Raw genomic sequence first — 25,483 nt, 5'->3', positions numbered from 1 at the left:
AGGCAGACGTCATGGTCATTAAAACAGAAGGCAAAAAATGATTGAAGTTAACTTTATTCCAAAATATGTATAATTTACAGGACTGAATAAGTGCTTCATTTGTGAACAAAACATTTCAATACTTGTGAATAACTTACTAGTAGCTTTGTGTAACACTTCCGTTTCCAACAGAGGAAAAAATGAAACAGTATTTTGGCACAAAGTTTTCTCTGCATGCAATAATGTAATTACAAGTTTCACAGTTACTAGGACAACATTCCTTCTTTGGGATCGTCACTTGTAAAATAGGTCTAAGAAATGAATGCTTGATTTTGTCTGGTCACTGCAAATTTACTGGCTTAAATAGCAAGAATTAAACATGAAGATCCTTTGAAATCTAGATTTGTCCACTAAATAAAAAAATCCCACAGTAATGAAAACAAAAATATTTTAAGGATATTTCTCAGCCTTGCTGAGATGAACTCACACACGCTTTGGGAAAGACTCACCCATGAGATTTATTACTCATTCATTCCAAATAATTACAAACTTAAATGAGATTGTAATCAGGTGTTGAAGTCTTTAAGCTGTAAAGATATGGCCATCTTTCATACCTAGCTTTATCACAGATGCACTTGCAAAGGTCTGTAGATAGAGGTACTGTCAATCTAGCTCTGCATGCAGGTGCTTGAAGCATGTAAAGCACTGGATGTTGTGTAGAGCTGACATCACCACAAGTCATCTATTATATTCCACTGCTAGTTGTTGCAGGTATTGTAAAGCCAGCATATGAAAAATGGTCACAAATAAAGGGACTTCTGTTATTTAACTCAGCAGTTCCTTGAGGCGTTTCCACCATTTCAGACTGGTTATGTTTTCAGTGAAGAGTCACACGCACAAACACAAACATTCCCTCACCCTGACTTTGGGGCTGAGTGCTGAGTTCTGTTCATTGCATAGCAATGGCACTTGAAACAAGAGAATTCAGTCACGTCCTAAGCAGCAAGTCCTTCTTGCACATATTTAAACTCACATCAACTCTTAAAAAACAACAACAAAACAGGAGATGCATGATTGCACCACACACTGGTTTGCTACCATTAAACAGCTGTATCCTCACAGTGTTCCTGTTATCAATGGCAGCCTGGTTACTGGAGGCCCATCCTACCAGGACACAAGCATAGCAGCACCTTAAACCAAACAGGAATGAAAAAGCTTGCAAGGCCCAGAACATTACCAACAGTTTGGTGTGAATGCAACATTAAGATCATGTTTAAAAAATCAGCACATGTCAGAAATATATTAAAGCAAAGGAAGCTGTACAACCTTAATGATAAAGGCAAGCACATTTGATTCACCTCAGAGTTGCCATTTCAGGAACATGTTCTTTTGCAAGCTGAGCACTCTATGTTGATTCAGTATCAGTTCTATTACATTTAAAAGGCTTTTAAACCCCCTCTAGCCCCCAGTTCTGCCAACTCTTACATTTCTACCCAGCCTCACCAAAAAAATCAATTCACATCTTAGCAGCATAAGGATTTAGAATACTGGAAGGTAGCCATTGTTCTTTGTTCTGTTGCCCTTACACGACTGGGGTCCATATGACTAACAGGGAAATTCAGCCTCTTGTTTCCAACAGAAAAGAACTGTGTATTGTGCCTTGAAATAAAAATTTCTAAGGAGTTAGTTACATACATTAAGTTACAGACACTGAATCAAGTTGTTCAAAACTAAATGAGGTTTCACAAGGTTTCTTTTGCAGCTGTTTAATTTACAGCTGCAAGTATATATACATTTTTTAATTATTTCATATCCTTTGGAACTGAGAATTTTCTAAACACAAGCAGCTTCGCATAACTAAGAATATGTAGCATTAGCAAACTCAGACTTAAAACTACCATTTTTTCTAGACCAACACAAAAAGCTTTGGGGAGGATGCCCTCCCTACCCACAGCAGAAAGTATTTACAGGTGTATTAGCAGAAATAGATACAAATAAAGCCACAAGAAGAAGAAACATTTACTGTCAGACAAACTTTTAGCATTCTGACAAACAAATATGGAAGGCAACAAGACAGACTTTTAATCTTTCAGCTTATTTGTGCTTATGTTCTCACAGAATGTAAGTCCCAAATCTGCTGTTTCCTTTGTTCAACTCTTTATATATATATATTAAAGAAAAGCACAAATGAAACTACAGAAGTACTAATTCAATTTTATAATAGTGTTACACAGGCATTCAGATCAAGATCCAGCCATCACAGCTTAACAGAATTAAGCAGGAAACACATAAAGGATAAGTACACATAATATTAGTATCACTTCCAGATAAAAAAATTGTGCCAAGAGGCTACAGAGAATCTGATGTTACTTTCTGTATAGCAGCTCTAATGGCAATAGAGAATACAAAAAAGAGTGAAGACAGTAAGTCACTGCTGACCAATACTTACAATACAGTGCCTTGAAAATCAAATCAGAGACAAACTGCAGAAAAAGGGAGATAAGTAACATTTTAGTTCTACCCATAAATAGTTGTGTCTGAAGTTTATTTTATAACAAAGTAAAAAATGGAAAATCAACTTTTTCTAAGAATTTGTTTAAATGTGAAGAATTTGGAATATTCAGCAAAGTGTTTCAGATCAGGTTTTGTGAAGTTTTCTGTGGGATTCATGAAACTATGAAGTCTGGCTGCAGTCTTCACATTTTCACAAAAGTACTTAATAAATCCAAACTGAGTAACATATGCCAGAAATACATGATCCAAATCTGTTTTTCACTGTTATGAATAATTTATGGAGAACCAAAATAGTGAAGAAAGAAGTTAATTTTGGTCAGAAGGTAATTTTGTCTTTCCCAAGACAGTGCAGACATTTAATGTTTTCTTAATACTGCACTTTCAATATATGACTCCATGTTGTAGTACTGTGTTCACCTAATTAAATTCCAAACTGTTTTAAACAAATAGAATCAGTAAAAGAATTATGATTTGCATGTTCTAATAAAACACACAAACCTCAGAAGGACTTTTAATTAAGAAGTACAATAACTGGGTAATGATTACACTTTAGGATTTCATCCACACAAACTTTTGGGTCTTTTTCTAGCAGTTCCTGATGCTAAGAGCTTTGGCTTACAAAGCTTATTGTAAGCTTTGGCTTACAATAACATGGCAATTATCACCCCAATTTGTAAATTAGTTTCAAAGTACTTTGAACCTCGATGGTCTCTCAGATGGCTACAATTCAACCCTTTCAGTAATTCTGCTCCTCAGCACCCAGATTCCTTCTCTTGCAGAGTAAAGACTCACTTTCTAAATTCAGAGGTAATGAATAGCTTCTACAGCTTTGGAAAATACCCTTTTTCCAAACCAGGTTTCTAGTAACTGCCTCTCTTTCACATGTCAGTACAGACAACTTGCACATGGGAAACACAGAAATCAGTGTATGAAGAAGCATTCTCTGGTATTCCAGGCAGGAGAAGAAAGGAGAAGGAAAAACACTTTAACATGTGAAGTTGCAACATTACTACAAAGATATTGCAGTAGAATAAATTAACCTAATTTTGTTCTTTATCTTATCTCTCAATTTCAAAGTAGGCAGGTAAATATGACTCAGTCATATCTTCACAAGAAACAAAATTACAAGTGAGGCCTTCCTTCTGTAAATATATCCCACCCTTCAGATGAGAACTCTACAGATATTGTGAAACCTGTGGGCATTCCTCATAGCAGAGTTACTTTCTCCTGAAGAACTGCAAGATTCCGTTCTGCAGTTTCTTCAGCCAGACTGGAAGTGTCTGAAGTCATACCTAGAAATGTTGAAAAATCAAACAGGCAATACAGATGGGGTTTCAGGAGGAAAATGTGAGTTTCAGGATTAATCTGAAGAGACTATTTCAGTAAAGGCTCAACACAGCAATATAAATACTATTAGGAAAAGACAAAGAAAAAAAGGGGGAAAAAGAAAGGTATTGCTCATCTGCAACAAAAACAAGCTGGCTGCAATGGATGAGTAACTTAACTCCCACATCCTTAAACTGAGAATATACAGCACAAAGCATAGGGAGTCTTGAAAACCTAAGGCTTGGACATACATTTGCTGCTGGGCTGTACAGTAAATACACAGCCAATACCTCTCCTCTAACAATGGAGGAGTAAAGTCTGTTACAGGCCCAGGAATTTGACACAGAGAGTTTTCTTTTAAAGTTACAGAAACAAAAACCTGTCCAGTAGAAAACCAGAGACCTACATTTCACAGATAGTAAGAGATAAAAATTACTTAAGGCCGGATTCCACCATACATTCACAACTGGCTTAATGTAAATGAAAAATACTGCAAACAGCGGCACGAGGGGCAACCTAAACATTAAAAAAAAGGTGCCAAGAGGTCAGATGCTTCTTCTCTGAAAAATCAGTTTGTGTGAATTTGACTATACTCTGGGAAACTGTGAAAGTTGCAGGAACTGAGGGCTGCAGATCAAAGTGCAAAAGCAAGATAGAGCTGTTCTGGCAGGGCTTCTGTGAGCTGATCTCCCAGCTCTGCTGTATGGATTTCCAATTGATTTTGGAAGCAGAAGTCCAAAACCAGAAGTCAAGGTGAGTTTTAAGGAATTTAATTATCCATTTTTAAAGATTTCTCTTAATGTAGTAAACCACTGTAATATTTCTCAACTCATATCTCAATAAAGCTAGGAGAATTTCAGCAAAACCAAATTATTCCAGTCTCTGAGGCACACACATTGTAACATTTGCATCTTCAAGACAAAAATAATTTAAGCAAATCCCTTCTAAAGACTCTAAAAATGTTAGTCCCATTTATTATACTAGCTAGAAGGATGACATACTAATTTTCCCTACAATTACAAATTCCAAGTTCTCTTCCTACCCTTCAAAGAGCATCAGTGCCACTCAGGGAAAAAAAAATACTGCTTTACACACCTTTTTAATAATAAATATTTTCAACAATTCAAGAATCTCTATGTGTCTAGTGTGTTGGATAGGTATTTGGAAAATGTCAGCTTATGCAGGAGAAAGAGCTGTGAAGGCATAAAGTAAAAGAAGACAATACGGCTGATTACGTTCATGCCGGATTTAAAATACAAGCTACTAAAAAAAGTAAACAGAAGTAGCTTACACTAATAGAATCCTCCCCATAAGTTCAGGGAAGCATCTCAATTGAACAGGTCAGGGTTTTGGTCCAGCACATTGGAACCCTGCATGTAAGCCAGGAATAGAGAGAGAGATATTGAGAACAACTTTGAAAGTTCTTCCACTTAGATGAAAGCAGGAACAGCTTCGTAAAGAAGTCTGAGGAAAAAACATAGGCACCACATAATTTTTAAGGTTTAAATGTACATTAACACTTACAGCCCCCCCCTTCCCCTCTATTTATACACATATAGTTTATGTTAAGTTACATATTCAATAGAGTACCTTCAGCATGAAAAGTCTCTTAGGTCAACTGCTCGTGAAAAGTACATTCAATAATGTAAAGTGGATCACTTGGTAAAGCCATCTCTCCCACCCCAATAAGTTAAATTCAAACCACAAGAAACAGTTATATTATGCAGTACTCAGTGGCTGGGCTTGTCAGAGCTCTGGAACAAGGAGCACAGCTCTTCACAGGTCTGTGTTTCTACTGAACTGAACTGGGACTCCATTGTATTCCAGGCTAAGTCAGCCAAAAGGAAGTCATCCATTGCTGTCTGTGTTTCATTGCTGGTAAGGAATAAACTCCCCAGATTCTCAAAGCAGCTATCCATAGTCTGAGTCTCAGCACTACTGAGCTGGACTTTGCTTTCAATATTCTGAGCAGGTGTATTTTTAGTAGCCATATATACTTCTGTCTGGGTTTCTGTATCAGATGAGTCAGTGCTCATCGAGAAACTGGACTGTTTCAGAATACTTCCTAAAGGCAGATGGGTAGTACTGTCCAAAAAGAAATTCAAGTCTGTCTGTGTCTGTGTATCAAACATCTCCAAACCTAAGAAGTTAGAATTGCCTCGACAGTTATATGATTGAGTGGCACTATCTGAAAATAAGAAATCAGTCTGAGTTTCAATGTCCAGTGACTCCAAAACTGGCTCAGAGTTCAGGGTACCAAGCTCACTCTCTTCAGTCTGAGTTTGGATGTTGGATGCTGAAAAGAACTCTTCAATGTCGAAGTCTATCCCTGTGCTCTGTGACGGACCAGATGGAAGATGTGTGTCAGCATTAGAACTTGTCTCGGACAAAAGGCCACGATTATCCAGTGTCTGACCAGACATGTTTCCTGAAAAGATGTTTTCCAGATCACTTAGCAGATCCATTGTCTGGGTTTGATTATCTGTTGTATTTTGAGATGGAAGTATATTAGTCTGTGTATTGAAGCTGATAAGGGATTCAGACTTAACCGTATCCTCATTCAGGCTCTTGCAGCTACTTCTTTGTAGCAAGGTTTGATCTATACTTGCAGGCATTAAATTGTTTTCTGGAAGTTCAATGTGAGTAGAAACATTATATGATGAAGGAACATTGTCAAAAATGTCACTGCACATTACAGCCTGGTCCATCTGTACTCTTCCATCAATACAGTCCTGTGTCCTGCTGGTTTGAGTCTCTCTGGAAATGCCACACGTTGGAAAACAGCCCTGACTGAAAGCATCAGTCTGAGCAGCTATGGATGAAGTCAGCTTGGAAGCAGGCAGCAGTGTCTGTGTCTGTACACTGATGGGTAATGAAACCTGGGAACTGAATGACAGATCTGTCTGAGAACAAGAGGACACAGAAGAATTGGGAGTCCAGGCTGGAGCTGGTACAAAGCTCTGTGAGATATAAGATAAGTCAGTCTGTATATTTATTGAAGAAATTTTGTTCTTGTGACAAACATTCCCCAGATCTTGCCCTGTGTTATTTGATGTAACCTTGTCCAATTCAACTTGTACACCAGTACTTACTGGCTCACAATCACCAGAAGTCATCACTTTTGAAACAGGCATACTGTCTTTAAATACAAGTGTCTCTGCCTCCAGGGCTGGAATCAGGATTCCTATAGACTGAGGCAATAAATGAACAGTTCTTACAAGTGAACCTTGATTATCAACAGCCACTACAGCAGGTTTGACAGAAGAGTCTGTTGCAGATACATACACAGGCAAGTGAGCAACCTGCATCACTGGAAGTTTAACCAAAGCCACCTTGGGCTTGGGTAAAAGCATCTTTGGTGCACATTTTGGCTGCATTTGGTTTGTGAAGTTAGAACTGCAGGAGCCTTCAAGAGAGGCTGCTACTTTGACTTCAGAGGACTCCAATTCCTGAGTGCCAGGAGCAGTACTGTGGGTATTGCTGAATGCTTCATTTGCTTTCTCTGCCAACTGCTGATTATGCATGGAGGACTCCATTTTCCTTTTCTTACTAGGAGGATCCCTGTGAACATGAGATCAATAATTTATACTTCTTTCCAACACAGAACATCTGCCTTCCATTCTTTTCAGTCACTGCACTGAAAATACCAACTGAAGTCACGGATGAGGTTGGATATGAGAAAACAATTAATCCAGATTAAAATATAAAAAGACTCCATGAAGTTCAGTTTTGCTAAATGTCATTCTTTGCTCTCTCATTTTAAAAAAGAATAAACACTACCCGTTATGGAAACCTATTTCCAAATGGATGTGCAGGTTTAGATGGTGTCTTCCCTTCTTACATTAAGCACACTGATTTGAAGACTTTTAACGTGTTATTTTGAAGTGTCAAAATAACAGACAGAAATAACAATAAAATAACTCTGAGCATTGAAGGGACGGAGCTCTTAAAATATGTGTATGGGTAATGGTCTCTCATGCAAATGGAAGATAAAATTAGCAATTTTTCACACAAAACTTAAATTTTGCAGCAGCTGAACCTCAAAGACAAGCTAGGCCTCAGAAAGTAGATTACCCTTTTTCAAATAGATGAACATATTGAAACTATAAATCTAAACATAGATGGTAAAAAATACATCAACCAACAATTGCAACAATGACTAGACTGTACAAGAAAATAACCTGAACCGCATTCCACATCTCAGTTACCAGCTATAATTATCTCCAAATGTCTACTCTCACAGAACTGTAAAAGTAGATACAACAAGAATGACCACCATTTATACCAAGCACTGCAGTGTCATCAGTGCTTTTTGTTTTCTATGTAGGGAAACCAGATCTTACTGATTAGATGATCACCACTGCCTTCAACAAAACAGAAACTCCTAAAAGCAACAAAGAAACTGCTAACTGTTTTGCAGCTAAAGCAACATGATCCTATTTCCTATTTAATCAACAGAAAGGAGACAAAAAGGCAGCACATGAGACACAAGGGACTTGGTGATGAACATATTACTTCACTGCTTCACTTTTACCTGTGTTCTGCAGGAATTTCATGGCCAGTTCTGTAAATGTGGGACAGTAATGCTGTTCTGCTGGCATAAGGGCACCCACAAGTACACTGGAAAGTCTTGCCACAGACCTCTATATGCCGTTTCAAATACCATTCTGTGCCATAGGAGTTACTACATTTATCACATTTGTGCTTCTTTTCGGCATGCATTTTCATAAAGTGCTAGAATACACAAGGGAAAGTAAACATTAGCTTTCGGTGAAGATTAAAAAAAGAAAATCACGGTTAGAGGAGAAAATATCTGCAATTTTTAGTTGCTAAGTAGCACTGAAGTGTAGCATTAATTATTTTTTTAAAGCATTATTACAAGTAAGTTTAAAGAAATCAATAGAGAGAATATGAAGTTTGCAAATCTGCTGATGCTACACGCATCTTAAAAATACAGATAAACATCTACACATTCTAATGCCATCAAAGGTTTCCTGTGGACATCAATAAATCTATAGATCAACCTTGCCAAAAGAGCACATTAAGTCTATGCTGCAACATATGCACACTCCTGAGGATCTACAACTGAGCAAATAATCTCAAATCATACAGGTCAACACTAGAGCGAACACCAGACTTTTTCCTTTTCATTTATGGCACCAAGTGCCAGCCACTCACCTCCTACAGGGTCCCCAGATCAGCATGGGTAACCAACTGCAGCAGTGCTCTTTCTGCTCAGTAATGCAGAAACAAGTCTTATATGTTTTCTTAAAAAGGTTAACTACTAAACAAATGCATTTTGATATTAAAGCAGAGAAAAGCTTTTAATCCTTGACCACTTGAAAAAGCAGTTAAAAGCATCAGCCACCGTTTAAACCTTCATCAGTTGCTACCGTGACTTTTTTCCTCCCCTCTTCTTTAATCTGTCTCCATTCACTTAATTTATGGAGAGGGGCTCTGATCTAGTTTAGAAAAACATACTGGCAACTGTCTGATCAAAGTTCAAGTCCTCTAATAAAACATGCAAACTCATGAATCACATGTGCACTTGGAGTTGCTGCATACAGTTCTCCAACTTCTGCCTGTGTGCTGAGAGGTTATACTTGTATCTGTAAGCAAAAGCACACACTCTTTGGAGTAGAGACAGGACTAAATCAGTGTGAAAATACTTCAGGAAACAGGAATACCTGTTTTACAAGAGAAAATTGGGAAAATGGTCTGTTTGGTCCTCTAGGGCAGCCTTCAATAGGACAGCAGTAGAATTTCTGTGAAGTTTTCAAACCCTTCCTTATTGGTGCATTAAGTTTTCCATCCTGAAAAAGAACCAGTTGAGAAGTTGACAATTCTACATGTTTGCATATTCAAGACAATATTCAAAATACACATCAGCTATGGCTGAGTTTACACATCTTAATGAGTTGGAGGCACTTTCCTATGCGATTTCAAAGTTTAAATGGAGTTTTTACCTTGTGTGGATACCACTTTGCAAATATCCCACCAAAATTACCAGGTGCAGTTACTACAACCTCTATGGAGTAGTGGTACTCTATGATTTACTTTTACCATGACACTCCCTGTCCTGTTTCCTGTTATTTGAGCCAAAAAAAATTCCATACAGATACTACCCTAGACTGCTGATTCAAAATGGTTTTACTTGTTAGTAGCACAGTACGTGAAGCTCCATTAAGATTAGTCACTGAAACACAACACTTCCTTGATGCTGGAATTCTGTTAGCACTGTTTAGAGTTGTAATAAAAATTAAAAATGCCAAGTATGCTCTGCCACTTAATTTAGATCATAAACCAAATCTCACTTAAGTCTATGAAACAACTGGTATGCTAATTCTGACCCTCCAAACACTAAGTGACCAATCTGTCCAGGCTTTCCATGTGAGCTGTCTTACTGACCATCACATGTACATAGAAGCAAGCAACACAACTTGCTCAAAGAGGACCTCAAATGTACATATAAGAAGGACATACCAGTGAGACTGTCCAGATTGTTCAACCACACAGAATCCCTTCCTTCTGAGGACACTGGCATGGAAACCAGACAAGACATGTATCTCTAGACATACCCTAACTGAAAGGGTCTCAGTGGAAGTATCAGGAATCTACATCTCAGCAAAAAATTAAAACTATTTAAAATCTGATGCTCAGAGTAGCTGAGAGTCTCCTTCCATCCTGAGACTGAATCGGAGACCAAACATAGTCCCCAGAGCCAGTTACTGCAGCCCAAGATGGCATCACCAAGATGATTTTTCAGGGAGGAAAGGGACCATGCTCTGTTTGAACTCTGCACCTGATTTTCCTTAGCATGAGGATAGTGAGCACAGTCAGTAATGGAAGGTTGACTTCACACCAGTCACTCCCTAACTACCTCTTTGGGCAGATCTCCAGCTGGTCATGTTTACACAGGTTACACCAAACACAGAGAATGCACAAAGCAAAACAGTCCTCCCAATGTGAAGCAAATAAAATATGTACCTCAGCTGCCAGGGCCCAAAGGGCTTCACTGCTCACACCCCCTCTTCTTACCCACCTGCAGTTACTCACAACCCAACAATGCTGTCCTCAGCCACTCATGCCTTGCTTTTGAAGTCCTCTCATTTAAACCTCAGGAAGCTGGAGAGGGGGATATTTCAATGATTTTGTTTTCCCTCAAATCACCTCTTAAACTAAAATAATCTGTAAAATGTAATCCCTTCAAGCAACATTTCAGTTATATTTCTACACACTCAACACTGCTACTTGCGGACATTGGCACAAGTTCATTTATATTAATGGCATACCAGACTCAAACAAGCAACATTTAGAGCCTCTTGACCAAAATGGTCACCTGCCATATCAAGAAAACCTGGAATAAGTCTCTAAAAAGGGAGTTTTCATGTAACATTTTTACCTTCTAAGCACCTTATACAGCAGTTTTCCCTGTGGACAGCCCATTCACAAACAGGCCTGTTCTATCTCTGCTGAATCATCACTGTGACTATTGTTGTATCTCCTAGAGCCACTGCCCTAAACGAACATGACACAAAGAAATCCAGTTGTTCCAGCCCCAGCTCCACTTTTTAACCCTGACTTTACACAGAACACTTTCATCACATGTCAAAATCCTCAGGAGAAAATAAGATCTGCCTTTAAGTCAAAGCTATGCTTGGCCTCTCCCACTGCAGATGATACCAATATACTGAGTAACTGGCAGTTAGAGTTACTTATTCCTAAATAAAAAGTTATTAAGTGTGTTATATTTAACATCACAACCCAACAATTGACAGGGCAATATGGGAAACATGTTCAGCCACTCAACAGGTTAACCTCAGTCAGATTATTTAAAATTACTGAAATACTAAGGTATAGAATAACAGCAAGTGTTTTTTAAAAGCTTTAAGCCAGTAAGATGCCTTTTTAACAGCTGGAACATAGCCTTCAGTGGCAGCGACCACCACACATTACTTGTGACAAGTTGAGACATACTTTACACATATAAGATATTGTATAAGGACAGCAATCTTGCTTTGACCTATCCCAAATCCTCGTGGCTCTAAATGGTTAATCTTGCATCTTCTCAAAGCCCACCTGGCCAGTCCTGTTTAAGACATTCCCACAGCTTCCTTCCTTACCTATCTGATTTTATGTCCCATGTTTCTACAACATCCAGCCACGAAAATTACTGGTATATATTGGTCCAATGAACTTCTCCCAGTGCAGACACTTGCACTGCAAGGAATACTGACATGGCTTGTGACACCACTTCAGAAAGCAGGAATTAACAGTCCTTGCTACAGACTTAGTCAAGGTGAACTTAGTGACGTCTTGCTTTCCTGCCCCAGAAAGGCTTACTCCAAAGGATTAGTTTTAAATGATGTTGCAGTAGACTGTAGTCAACTATTTAAAACATGGGGGTTTTGCAGCAGATGCTCAGCCATTGCTTCACTAAACAGGACAAGGAGAGAAGTGCATTTATTCTTATGATAACAACCATTGTGATAGTACAGTAGTTGAGTAACCTACCCCAAGGGTGTGCTACCCTTTCCAGTTCACACTTACTAAAACTCCCCAGTTATTACAATAATCCACATAATTATCTTCTTTACATTAACTCTTCTAGCTTCATTTTAAACTACACACATGTAGTTTCCCTTCTTCCCATAATATAGTCAAAAGACCAAAAAATTAAAATAAAAAAATTTCAAGTTTATATCCACTGCTCTCATTTTTTAATTGGCTTATCCGCTGTCAAGGAGCTAAGAAAATTATGTATCAATACTCAATATCTTCTTTGTTAGGCAAAATAAGCCAGATTTTTCTAATTTCCCTATGTCAGAAACACTTGCCATTCATCACCCTTAGCAGTTATTTTCTACAAATCTTACAGGGTTCATTTTAACTTCTTTGAATCAGATTCTTACCCTACAGTACTGACATAGAATATCCCTCTGCCATATTTTAGGATTGCCCTTCTCACAGCAGCTTTACCCTAAATGCACATTCATGTATGACCAAATTATTTTGAGTTTCCCATCTCAGGTTATTTCTGTTTACAAACCAGACCTGATCAAACAGTTTGTTATCACTTCACAAGACTAAAACCAGGTACTGCTACACTTGACTCTGTTTTTATAGGATAATCTCTATGTAAATGTCTTTCCTTTGCCACTGCAATCCCTTATGGGCTTTGGTATAAAAACATCCTACTGGTGCTACTTTTATTAATGAAAATTAACCAAGTCATCCTCCCTTCTCCTCATGAGTATTGTGTTCTCTTTTTCTCCAATAGCTTCTTACCATCTGATTTGCCAAGTTGCCTCTTCACTAATTTCACATTTCACTAATAAATGCAATCTACTGAATTATTTTTACCTGGGAAATCAACTACCTCTTAAGAGGGAATGCCAATATTAAAATATTTAGTGTCCCTTAAACCTCAATAACATTTTAGTCTTAATTACAATGCCTTTGAAACAAGTCAAGAAGTTTCTGAAAGTCTGCATCCATCCACATTTCAGTATTTATTCCAAGCTATCACCAGATTCAGTAATTAGGTGTATGGAGTATGTTCTAATTCTACAAGGCACTGGTGGCTAACAGCAAGCTGGGTGAGAAAGCAGCATCTCCTCACCCATCATACCCTGAGTTATGTAACCCACCAGCTGCACTGCACGCTCAGAGCATCAGCTCACAACCAAAATGACTCTGCTGACCTGAAAGAACACTTGGAACTTCTGCTGTACCTCCCGCCACATGGAATGTGAGATCTAACACATAACACACAGTAAAGCTGTTAGCATGCATAGGAAATGAAATTAAAACATCCCAGAGACACAAGACAGCAAGTACACTTGACACTATTTCCTTTTGTTCCTCGCCAATGAGCACGTGTGACCCACACTTGACTCTGTAGCCATTTCACAGAACAGGGATGTTTATTGTTCTCCCACTGAGGCTGCACTTTCAGCTATGAATGCTGCACTTGAAATTTTCCAGGAATACAATTTGTCCTTGCACACTTGGCATTATAATTTTGGGAAAAGCAAAGATATCTTTCCGAAAGGCTCACTCTCAATGTGTGCCTGCTGAACTGTGGTTCTCCTCCCCCCCAGCACATGCTTAGTTCAGGAGTATTATGGAAATGAGGGCTTGTTTCCAAAATGGCATCCATCTGTTTTGCTGGTTTTTTTTAGCTCAGACATTTAAAAAAAAACCAAACAAAACCCCAGCAGCCATCGGCATTGGGATGGAGATGGTTTGCCAGCTGATGAGGTTAGGAAATGCTGCATGTTTGCACAGCACCTCACAAGTGGGGCTTTAAAGTCTTACTGCAGAAAGATTAGTGATAAGCAAGTAAAACAACAGAAGCTGAATCCCAAAGAACTCCTAACTGCTTGTGGTATGTTTACAAAAATGTGCAAAAACGGTTATTTTCTGTAAGTAATTTTAGAGGAAACCTCAACACAACTGGTCAGCCCATTTACATACACACTTGTGTATTTATACAGGGACCTGCAGGAGCCTTTTACGAGGGGAAATTCAAACAAGAGCCAACAAGAAACACTTCGTATTCCCATCTGGAATGGCAGAATGGTTTGGGTTGGAAGGGGACCTTAAAGAGGATCCTTGAAGGGGATAATCTCGTTCCATCCCCGTACTGTGGGCAGGGAAACCTTCCACAATCCCAGATTGCTCCAAGCCCTGTCCAACCTGGCCTTGGACAATTCCAGGGATGGGGCAACCTGTGCCAGGGCCTTCCCATCCTCACACTGAAGAACTTCCTCCTAATATCTAACCTAAACCTACTCTCTTTGCACTTGAACCCGTTCCCCCTTGTCCTGTCACTCCCGACTTTTGTCCCCATCCTTCCTGCCAGCTCCCTTCAGGTACCAGAAGGCCTCAATTAGGTCACCCCAAACCATCCTCCTTTCCAGGCTGAACAAACCCAACTGTCTCAGAATCTCTCGGAAGAATCCCGATTCTTCTCAGGGTGGGGAACCACACCGCCCCTCGGTCTCACTACGAACCAAAGCCCAGCACAGCCAACACCGCAGCCGCCCCCCGGACCCGGACCCGAGCCGGCCGCAGGCCCCGGGGCGGAACACGGCGCTGCGCCACGGCAGAGCCACGGCGCCACGGTGAGGGGCCGAGCGGGAGGGGGCGGCGGGGCCGGCCCGGCCTCACGGCGGTACCTGGAGCGGGTGCGCCTTGCTGAGGTGCATGTTGAGGGCCGGGCTGTTGGGCAGCACCTTCCCGCAGCCGGGCACGGTGCACAGGATGTTGGTCCGCACTTGGGACAGCTCTGTCACCGAGGGCCGCACCAGCTCCCCGGCGGGCGGCACGTCCCTCACGGGCGCGGGGGGCCGCCCCAAGCCCCCGCCACGCCGCCCGGCCGCCGCCGCCATGTTGCTGTCAGCTGCTCGGCCCCCGCTCCGCTTCCGGGGACGGTGGCCAATCGGTGGCGGTGCTGCTGAATATTCATGAGCACGTGGCGCGGCTCCGCCCCCGCCCGCCAGCGCCCCGCGGCGGCGGCTGCGAGCGGTGCGGCCGGGCGCGGGCCCGTGCGCGCTCTCGCGGCACAATGCGCGGGCACGGCGCACCGGGAACACCGGGAACACCGGGAACACCGGGAACACCGGGACAGGCGGGGGAACGGCGAGGGGCGGCCTGGCCACGGCACCCGTTCCGGCGCACACCGCCCGAGCGGCTCCGCTGCACGGCCCAGGGGCTGCGGTTATTGTGTTCACCGGGAAGCGGAGAGGCAGGCACCGATTTCTGTGCCGCGCAGTGACAGGACACGAGGGAATGGGCTGGGCTCTGGCGGGAGGGTGAGGCTGGGTATCAGGAAAAGGCTCTTCATCCAGACCCCCTCAGGGAAGCGGGCACAGCAGCAGCCTGACAGAGCTCCAGGAGCATCTGGAAAACGCTCTTAAGTCACAGGGTGGGATTGTTGGGGTGGCCTGTGCAGGGCCAGGAGCTGGACTTGACAAGCCTTGTGAGTCCCTTTCCGACTCAGAATATTCTAGGATTTCCTGACATTGGAATCACCAACACAACACACAGAGGTTTTCCCCGTATAGCTGGCCAAGTTAAGGGAAAAGATGAACACCAGTTTTTGGGTAAGAGCAATGCCATAGGTGTAGCCCCAGGATGTGTGTTCCTGCAGGCCCTGTGCCCTCAGCTGTAGGCATCCTGCTGCTTGGGGTTAGCACAGAATAGTTGAGGTTGAAAGAGACCTTTAAACATAATCTAGTCTAACCCCAAGCTTCCAAATTGCTGGAAGAGAGCAACTGGAATTGGGAAGACAAGATTGGTCTCCATATTCCTCCTCCTTACCTCCTCCATGGGGACACCTGCTCAGCAAGAAGGAACTCCAGAGCTGCAGCTGTTTCCTGACAAATTAATAAATACACACCTCCTTGCCTGGAAATGCTGCATCATTCCTGGAGTATCCCTGCTTACAGGAAGTCAGAGATAAAAACACCTCTGAAAATCAGAGATACTAAAAAGAGGATGTTGAAAAGGGGATGGAGGCAGCCTTTCCCAGAAACAAGAGGCAGTAGGCCAGGTACTCAGAGTGTTCTAGAGCACTTGGGAACTTTACCTTTGTGGTAAATCACTGCCCTCTCAGGCATTTAGGTTATTTTGGAGAGCACATTATGAAGAACAAGTTGCATTGAATGAAATATATGCTGGAATCTTAATGGATCTGAATCCTGGAAGTGTGCTGAAATGTGTAAAGAGCCAGCTCTTAATGTCTATCACACCAAACCTGGAATTCTGCCACATTATGTTAAGTACTTTGTCAAATCAACATTTAAATCACACAGGTGGAATTCCTAAAATCCATACCACTACCAGATAGTCCTAAACCTGTTTTCATGTGTGAATTATAGAGATGCTGAAAAACATACCAAAAATCTGTATATGATAAGTAATGTTTTCAAGTCAGGCCAAACAAACTTTTACAAGAAGACTTAATTTACACATTTATTTACAGTCTGAAAACAAAAACATGCCCATACAACCTCTGGAAATATGGTTGCTTCTGCACACTGAGATATTGCAAGTATATTGGAATTCTACATACACCAAGTACACACAAAACAATCCAGATAACAGAAAGTAAAAACTTGTACATTTTAAATGATTCTTCAGATCAAATAAATCTCTAAAAACAAAGCAGGGAATACCTATACAATAGCCAATGTTTACAAGCTCTGAAGAATTTCATTGCAAAGCTGTGTGCATTAGTAACTGTTGCCATCTTGATTCCATATTCTTTGATCCCAAGCAAAAATCCAGTGGCAACAGGCAGGGATTTCAGAAGTATTGAATATTGAGATATTCTAAAACATGTAACTTCCTCAAAAGAAAATATTGCCTCTTCCATTGTATTCTTCCAAGACAAAATTTTGTAAGACATTAATAGCAACAGGCAGATTTTCAAGTATTTCTTACTGGCTGTTGCACTTGGTGAGAAATACTTTGGAAGCTGAATTTATTAATACCTCTTAAAACTAAATGGAAGCTTTGTACAGACATATGAATTCCAAAAGTCCATTGTCCCCCATGCCCTAAAATAGTCTTAGAATACAATTTATCTACTTAGATAAAAATATGCCTGACCTGCAGACCTGGAGCCCCACCCATTTGAAAGGGATTGTTCCCATGTTCCAAACTGGGCAGGTGTTCTGTCCAAAATATGAAAAACCACCTGGAATATTGCAACCAATCTACAGCTATAATAGCAAACTAAATAGCTACAGCTATAATTGTGTCTTTATTAACTTCACAAATACTATTAAAATACAGTTAACAGAAGTCATCACATTTAAATTTAAGATGCCTATCATCTCTGCTTTAATTTTGCAATTAGCTATTTTTATTACTTAAGGCTAACTTTATTAAAGACAACTGTGGAAAAATAATTCAAGCAGAGCCATAATTTGGAAAAAACTTTAAGGAATTTAAGAGAGAATAACTTATTTTTAAAATCCTTATGATGATTTAGATTAATACCAGTAATAAATGCATTGTATATTTCTCTATGAATCAGTTTTAAATTAAGGGCTTACAAAACTTTCTGGATATAAACCTTTTTTCTCTTTAATTTTAAAATAATTCCTTGCTTTATGTGGTATGCATGTAAGGAGTGGTGAAAGTGGTGCATCAGCCATACCTGGGGAGAGAGAGAGACAGATAATTGCAGCTGTACTCAAATACTACTACCTTTAATAACTGTTAATAAAACTGAAACACAAAATGAAACCACTAAAACCACAGCTTGAGTATCCATGTACAAACCAGTAATTCTAAGAATAAATTGTTATATATTTAGACATAAGTTTTTAAAGTGGCAACATTTTTATTCTACTGTATTTATTTTTCTAAACCAACTATGAAGTTGCTCCCTTATGCAAGATATGAGCAGAATGTAAGATGATAAAAATATTTAAAACTCTGGAATTTCCATTCATTTTACAGAGTTGGAACACTTACCTGCTGGTGCCAAGGATTTCAGTGATTCTAAAAGATGTGGACTAGAAAACTTGACCAAACATCTGAATGGTTCTTTTTTATGCAAAACATCCATTTTAGGATCACTTTTAAAACTTGTCTCAAGCTGTTAACAGAAAATTTAACCAGTGAATATAAGCAACGAATATATTTTATTCATATGTTATTGCATATTACATTTAAACATTTAATAAGACTGTTTCCAATTTGTAATGATAACATGATTCCAGCTGGAAGAATGTTGTAGTAAAATCTGAGAGTGCCACCATGTGGCAGAGTTTTCTGCTGAAAGCAAGAGGCAACTTGTTCAGCAATACTGTAAAACAATAAGTATTTCTTAGAATTTTCAATTTATCTTTTCATGCAAAAAAACCTGTGCATCATTTAGAAGTCAGTTATAGTGTCATACATAGCATAAGCTTTGTATGTACTTAAAAAACCCCTTATTTCTCATTCTCCAATACAGTACTAGTCTAAGTCTACCTTTATTACAAAAACTGGCTGAACTGCTGAGTTCACAAGGCTAAAAGACTGAAACCAGATCTAAAACTCTGACCAAATTTCAATCTGTTTCTTACAGAGACTTTTAACGCATTTATTTTAAAATGTCCTCCCTAAAGTTTAAAAAACCCTATAGTATTTCTTACATATGAAATTTAATCTAACTACCACTACATTTAAATTAGAAAACCCCAAATCAAATTGGTTGCTTTTCCTACCTTGTATTGTGCAAATTCAAGTTTTGGTTGGGGACCACTACCAAAAACTTCCTGATTCAATCTGTGGATCCTTTCTTTCTCACTTCTGTTTTCTTGAACTATCCTTTTATCTGCTGCAGGGGAAAAGAGCAGGAAAAAGAAAACAGAAAGACAACGTTGTCAGCTCCTGCAATCCTGTTTTTCTGATCTGATTATTCCAATGAAAATTTGTAAACAATAGTTTTAATTAATTCATTACACTATTTTTTTGGATAAGGTACTTGTCTCTATAATTTATTTATATTTTCAGTTCCATACCAAGAGAAATACACAAGCTAATGGGAGATGCTGGGCATTGAGTGGATTTGGTTTCTATGTCCAGTACCACTCATGGGAAATACTGACCTCTCCCAGTGCCAGCTGGTATTAAGGCACCAGGGATGGATAAACATAATGGGAATGGAGCATATGTACATTTCCTTTTATCAATCTCATTTCACAAGCCAATAGAAATGACATTTAAAGTGCCTTTACATTTCAAACATACATACCATTTTCTGGTTCTACATTATCTCCTTGCAGAGGTTTTGGAGTATGAGTTTGGAAGTTCTAAATGGAGAGAGAGATGAAAAAATTATTTTACTTCAGTTCTACTTTTAGAACCTCTAGCTGGAAAGAACTTTAATATATTTCCTTTTATTTCTCATTCTGGAAGAGTGATCTTCCAAATTTTGACCATGACTAGAAGTCTGGAAGCCATCCTAATTTTGAAAAAAAATACCTGTCTTAGGATATTTGTGAACATTTTCCTATTTACAAGTTTTGCATGGATGAGCAGACTGAGCACCCATTCCAACAGCCTTCAACTCATGGTTCTAGGAAGCCTAATGAAAGGATGCAAAAAAAGCTTAGGACTGAATTGTTCATATAATTTTTAGTCTGAGTTTAGCCATCAGGAATTACAATAATAGAGTATATGGGATACCAAATAATTTCATCCCCATTGCAATGTTACCTTCATGAAAGGCTGTCGACCTCAGTAGTTCAATATTATTTTAACTTGATGGTCTCTTGGAAAAGGTGAATTTTCCCCCATGCTAGGGGGTGACAACTAGGCCTGAAACAAAAAGCAAGACTTATCTTAGGATTTACTTGTGAAGTTGCTCACCTGGCTATATCTTTTAAACACAATATCTTTAAGGGAGTTTAAACAATGACTTCGAAGCTCCATTTCACGGATGTCATGGTAATTGGTAGCACCAATCAGGGCCTTCAAATAAAAATTGAAACTGTTTTAACATCAGTCTTAATCATCACTGTGCTTGTAGTATGTAAAAAAAATAGCATCTCTAGACATTGTGATGTTTTTGTTCCAAGGTAAGCAACTGCCCTTTAACTAGGATTTTCATATCTGAAAAAATGTTGCAGAGATTGTTATACAGCTCATGTTAATATTTAAAAGTATTTACAGTATTAACAAGCTAAGTCCCATAGTCTTATCAGATGAAAAATAAACAAGTAGAATCATAAAATATTTTAATTGCTACTACAGAAATGTGAGGAAATTTCTAAATAGAGGAAAAAATACCACCAAAGCTGATCATCACAAGTTAACAGAAATGAACAGCATTCCCTGATGAGCTCATATGCTTAGTTCTTGAAGTTAACAGTGTTGATCTAATATTCTTCCACCTCTGTGAGACAATTTAAAGGAATACTGCCCAGGACCTGGCTAAGAAATTCAATTCAGGAGCAGTAAAAATCCCAATAAACTAAAATTATTCACAATGCACCAATCCAAAGGTTTGGGTTTTGCCCCATTTTTATCATGACCTAAGGAGAAAAAAAAATTACAGAGTTTAGCAAATTATGTTATGTGTCTTTACCAATCCTCTTAAAAGCTACCCCAATTATAGCTCTAAGTGACTGTGGGGAAGTCAGGGTCTGAGAAATGTTGATCTGTACCTGACACAGCAGAGGCAAGTTGCTCTTCAGCACTGAGGCAGAAATGAAGACATAGGGAGTCTGTGAATGGTACACAACATAGCTGGGTTTGTACTGGTTTGGTTTTTTATATGGTGTGCCCCAGGCAACTCTAATCCAGATTGCATTATCCTCATATTCCTTAAAGGTGATGGTGACCTGATAAGAAAAGATGAGTTTTGATTTACCAACACATTTAGGTATCCATAAACATTTACTTATTTCTTAACATCTCTGTTCGCAAGATCCAAGCATAAAAAAAGAAACTAAGAAAAGACTAAGAAACTAAGAAAGAAACTAAGTGGTGTAAGGATTGTATTTAAATAAAATTTACACAGAAAACAATAACCTCACAAACTGGGATAAAAAGAAGAATTACCTTTCAAACTCTAATATTACTTTTCTTCCTGTCAATATACATTTTTTTCTGAAGGTTGAAAATAGAAAATAGCTTATTACAAGAGCACTGACCTCTCTTTTGGGAAAACAACATAAAAATGTCTGTTTAGAAGGATGGCTAGTGGCAAGAATTCCAATATGTCAAATTTTGGAGAAACTAACCTTTTGATCAGCTTGTAATTTCAGACCTGAATATAATATATATCATTGCTCAAGAATACACAATCAAAGGTCTAAATGTTCCCTTTTCTATTCTTGTAGATTTGCTCCTTGTTTACTTCTGTTTACCTTGACTCAAGTAAAAACTTTAAAAAGAAAACAACAAACCAAACAAAACCCGCAAAATATTGCAAAACTTTATTGTAAGAGAGTGATGTGAACTGCAGCTGGCTGGCTGTGAGTGTGATTTGGATCTGTTGCCCTCTCCTGTTGTGGGTGGGAACCCAGTCGCTGTCATGGAGTGACACGGGATCAGCCACAGGCATTTTCTATTCCCTTGCAAAATGAAGCTGGTGAGCTAAAGCAACTAAGGGCTCCTGCAAACTGGGCAAAGATTTGATAAAAAAACCCAACATGCTGCCTTTCTTGAAGCCAGTCACATTTTAAGACAAACTTACATTTTATTTCCTTCCAGCATAATTGTGAAGTCGCTAAACCAGATATGCAATACATTTTTCCTATTTCACATGCAGTTCCTATCATTCCCAAATGAATAATTCCATTTAATTCTTGACTCAAACTGTGAAGAATAGTTATGAAAACAACATACTGACACCAGAGCCATGAAGCAAATTTAGAATGGATTAATTCTTACATTTTTCAAGGTTGACCGAAGTCTTCTTTTAAACCTTTTTTTGAAATCTGTTATGTCAAAATACTCCGCTTCTTCTCCTGTTACATGAGACAAAAAAAAGTAATCTAGAGATGTTTTAGTTTTGCTGAAACAAAATTAAGCAGAAAAAATTAAAGTTGCACAACCTTATTTAATTCTGACTCATAATATTGCTATACAGAGAAAAGATTAATATTTAATTAGTAATTACTGATATGTAATAATTGGTTGAGAAATGGAACATTAAGGATAATCTCCATTGAAAAATCCATACTAGGTTGTGGTAAAATGTTAAAAATCTCTCTACAAAAAAAATCCAGATGAGACTAAATTAAAATGTGGTTAAAATGTAGGAGATGAGGCAGCACAGCATTAAGTTGCTGAGAATTGTGGGATTACAGCAAGGAAAGACATTTTACCTGATTTTTTCATCTGGTAAACACTCCACATTCTTTTGTTTTGGTAGATGTGGTTGTCTAGGAAAAATAGGAATTGCTTAATAATATAATGTATTACCAAACAGGAATTAAAGGAACAATTAATTTTACAATACTTTTATAGACAAGTTACTTTAAAACATATGACTTCTGATAATGCAATATAACGTATTAACATTCTTGACCTATCACTCATAGCAATCATAAAAGCAAAATAGTTTTTTTATTAAAAGAAATGTGAAATTCTTTTCTAATTTGGTGAGCAGCTAATAAAGGGTTCAATGTTTACGGAAGGGTTTTACATAAACTGCCCAATATGTAGACTGCTAGAAAAAACCTTGAGATTTAAACTATTGTCTAAATAAGATGTGAATTGATATTGGTTAGGAGTTAGATACTTTTGTTGATCTTGAGCTTTTTGTAACAGAGGCTACATCCAATAAGATTCATCTAAAATATGATGTGCTTGGCTCAAATGCATCTGCAACACAAAAGGATCATCACTATGTAATTAAGGGCATTATCAACTTACTCAGAAAAAATAAATGTCATTTTAATTCACTTTTTACTTACATATTATGTCTAGAGCTGCTGCTTGCTTTATGTCTGCACAATTTTCCTAGAAAGAACAAAAGTGCATGGTGAACTACAGGTCCAGAAGGCCCAATCACCCTGTTTATCAAGTGAAAAATAACCTCAGTACTGGTAATTTAAAGGACATTGCACTGAAGGCCACAGCACGTACACTCTCTTGAAAGGCACCACACCTGGTCCCAGGTTTTGAGAAATCAATATTGAAAACTATTTCAGCAAGGTTTAAATGTTCCTCTGCAGAGGCAGCAAGAGGAACATAATCCTTACAAGTGTCATGTACAAGCAATTAGAAACAAAGTTAATGGTGTTTGTGACAATGCAACAGTGACTGGTATTTCACTGTCAGGAGTTTTAACATACTGGTTATTGCTTATTTATGCTCTACAGCATGAAAAGATTTTAAAGAAACTGTATGACACAATTTGTTACAGATACAAGTATTTCAGAAAAAATGCTATTTTAAAATATGGCATTTGCCATCTTATGAGAAAAACTTAAGAGATTCTTTCCTGTAGTTTGATCTACACTCCAGATAAGCAATTTTTGAGTATGAAATTAAAAGAGAATCATAACAAAAGCTATAGAATTCAAGATCAGTAATAACTGCAGCCATCTGGGTTATGATTAGAGACTTCTGGTACATATAAAGAGTCCTGGTACACTAAAATCAGAGCTTGATCATATTTTTTTTCCTTACAGTATGCTGAATGGAAGTAATTCTGGCCCAGGAAAGTTAAAAAAAGAAATTAGAAGTCTAAAAGATATAAACTGGTACTATCATAACCCATATTAAATAGCTTTAAATCAGGACTTTGTAATGAGTATACATCTCAATCAATGCCTTTATTTTACAATTTACAAAAGGTTTAACATACTGAGTTTTATCTACCATATGTAACTTAGAGCTCAACACATGTATTTGCAGACTTAGTATAGGGCTGTTCTACACTCCTACAGATCAGACAAAATCAATGGTGTTACCAGCTCAGCTTTACATTTGCCAGACTACAAAGTGCAATGTGAGGCCGTGTTGTGGCCAAAGATTAATGTTTCAGTGTTTTTTCATGATGCTTCTCATGCATCCTATATGTCACTGACATTTTTTGAAGGAGAGGATTTACCTCACAGAGCTGAACAACTTCTTGGGAAATGTTGTCCTTTATCTGATGGAAATTTAGAGTCTGCAGCTGTGCCTCAGAGAGAAAGCCCCATTTCTGCAGCATCATCTTGATTTCATCCCTTGGGATTTTTAGCACAGTTCTTCGGATGTATTCAGCCACAGTTTCATCCATGATGGAAACACCTGGAAAGCTGAAAGGTTAAAGAAAGTAAGACCAAGCCACAGCCAGTCTCAGGGGACTTGCTCCCTCCAAAGGATGTACACCAAAGGTGTACAGAGCTGCACCTCGGCACAACTGGCTGACATTGATGCCAGCCCTAAGTGCAGCACTACTACAGATTGAGACAGTGGTAAGTTAAAATACATGCAGTCACTTACACAGACACTGAATCATAGAATATTATTAATTGGAAAGGATCCAAAAGGATCAGAGTCCAACTCCCAGCCCTGTGCAGCACACCCCAGGAATTCCACCAGGTGCCCGAACGTGTTGTCCAAACACTTCTTGAGCTCTGTCAGGCTTGGTGCTGTAACCACTGTGCTGGGGAGTCTCTAAACCTCCTCTGAGACAGCTTCATGTCTTTCCCTGGGATCCTGGATCGTCAGAGATCACTGCCTGCCCCTCCACTTCCCCTCAGGAGAAAGTTGTACACTGCGACGAGTTCCCCCCTCAGTCTCCTGTTCTTCAAGCTGAACAGACCAAGTCTCGTCGCGCCCTCAGAAGTCTCCCTTACTGACCGAGGCCTGGTGCGAGCAGAGGGACGGGGCGCTGGGTGCCGCCCAGGGCTCTTGCTGTCTGTCCGGTCCGATGAGTGTCCAGGTCCCTCGGCGCGCAGAACTCCGTGACTGACTGATTGACTGACTGATTGACTGACTGATTGATTGACTGACTGATGACTGATTGATTGACTGACTGATTGACGGACCGACCCCAGCCCACCCCACCGAGCCGGACCTGGCCTGGCCCACCCCGGGCGCCTCACGCCGCTCTCGCGCCCACCTTTCGAACCGACCAATCAGACCCCGCGCCGTGCCCCGTCCATCCAATCACAGCGCTTCCCGCCTGCAGCCCCGCCCCGCTCCGGCGCCG

At 39.3% G+C, this 25,483-nt stretch overlaps 2 protein-coding genes across 3 annotated transcripts; both read right to left on the bottom strand.

Annotated features, from left to right (window-relative positions):
* Positions 1-38: 38 nt before the first annotated feature.
* On the bottom strand, positions 39-15,254 carry ATMIN (ATM interactor). Its single transcript, XM_021541218.4, has 4 exons — positions 15,003-15,254; positions 9,507-9,632; positions 8,354-8,553; positions 39-7,380 (listed from the first exon to the last, which is right to left on the bottom strand). The coding sequence occupies exons 1-4, from the start codon at positions 15,213-15,215 to the stop codon at positions 5,550-5,552; spliced, it is 2,370 nt and encodes a 789-aa protein (XP_021396893.1). The 5' UTR covers positions 15,216-15,254; the 3' UTR covers positions 39-5,549.
* A 1,519-nt stretch (positions 15,255-16,773) lies between these two features.
* CENPN (centromere protein N) lies at positions 16,774-25,385 on the bottom strand. Of its 2 annotated transcripts, none has more exons than XM_085589871.1 (11): positions 24,772-25,385; positions 24,395-24,584; positions 23,253-23,298; positions 22,662-22,718; positions 22,225-22,301; positions 20,994-21,170; positions 20,197-20,298; positions 19,580-19,637; positions 19,050-19,162; positions 18,313-18,436; positions 16,774-17,992 (listed from the first exon to the last, which is right to left on the bottom strand). In XM_085589871.1, exons 2-11 carry the CDS (start codon positions 24,563-24,565, stop codon positions 17,877-17,879), a joined length of 1,041 nt encoding a protein of 346 aa, XP_085445997.1. In that variant the 5' UTR covers positions 24,566-24,584; positions 24,772-25,385; the 3' UTR covers positions 16,774-17,876. The 2 variants fall into 2 exon arrangements, with proteins under 2 accessions (XP_085445997.1, XP_021396748.1); XM_021541073.4 differs by having other exon boundaries at positions 25,132-25,385.
* Between the last annotated feature and the right edge of the window lie 98 nt (positions 25,386-25,483).

Source organism: Lonchura striata, chromosome 11 (assembly GCF_050655825.1).
Source record: "Lonchura striata isolate lonStrDom1 chromosome 11, ASM5065582v1, whole genome shotgun sequence".
NCBI lineage: Eukaryota > Metazoa > Chordata > Aves > Passeriformes > Estrildidae > Lonchura > Lonchura striata.
Note: the sequence above shows the minus strand (reverse complement) of the source record. Positions and strands in the feature narration are given on the sequence as shown.

Bases quoted from the DNA above. Each gene is read 5' to 3' on its own strand.
- CENPN (XM_085589871.1), bottom strand. From the start codon at position 24,565: ATGGATGAAACTGTGGCTGAATACATCCGAAGAACTGTGCTAAAAATC. The intron at 23,299-24,394 runs GTAAATCCTCTC...TGTTCTTTCTAG, and splicing joins AAGTTGTTCAGCTCTGTGAG to GAAAATTGTGCAGACATAAA. The intron at 22,302-22,661 runs GTAAAATGTCTT...CTCATGTAACAG, and splicing joins TTACCAGATGAAAAAATCAG to GAGAAGAAGCGGAGTATTTT.
- ATMIN (XM_021541218.4), bottom strand. From the start codon at position 15,215: ATGGCGGCGGCGGCCGGGCGGCGTGGCGGGGGCTTGGGGCGGCCCCCC. The intron at 9,633-15,002 runs GTACCGCCGTGA...GTTCTTTTTCAG, and splicing joins GCAAGGCGCACCCGCTCCAG to GATGGAAAACTTAATGCACC. The intron at 7,381-8,353 runs GTAAAAGTGAAG...TCATGTTCACAG, and splicing joins GAAATTCCTGCAGAACACAG to GGATCCTCCTAGTAAGAAAA.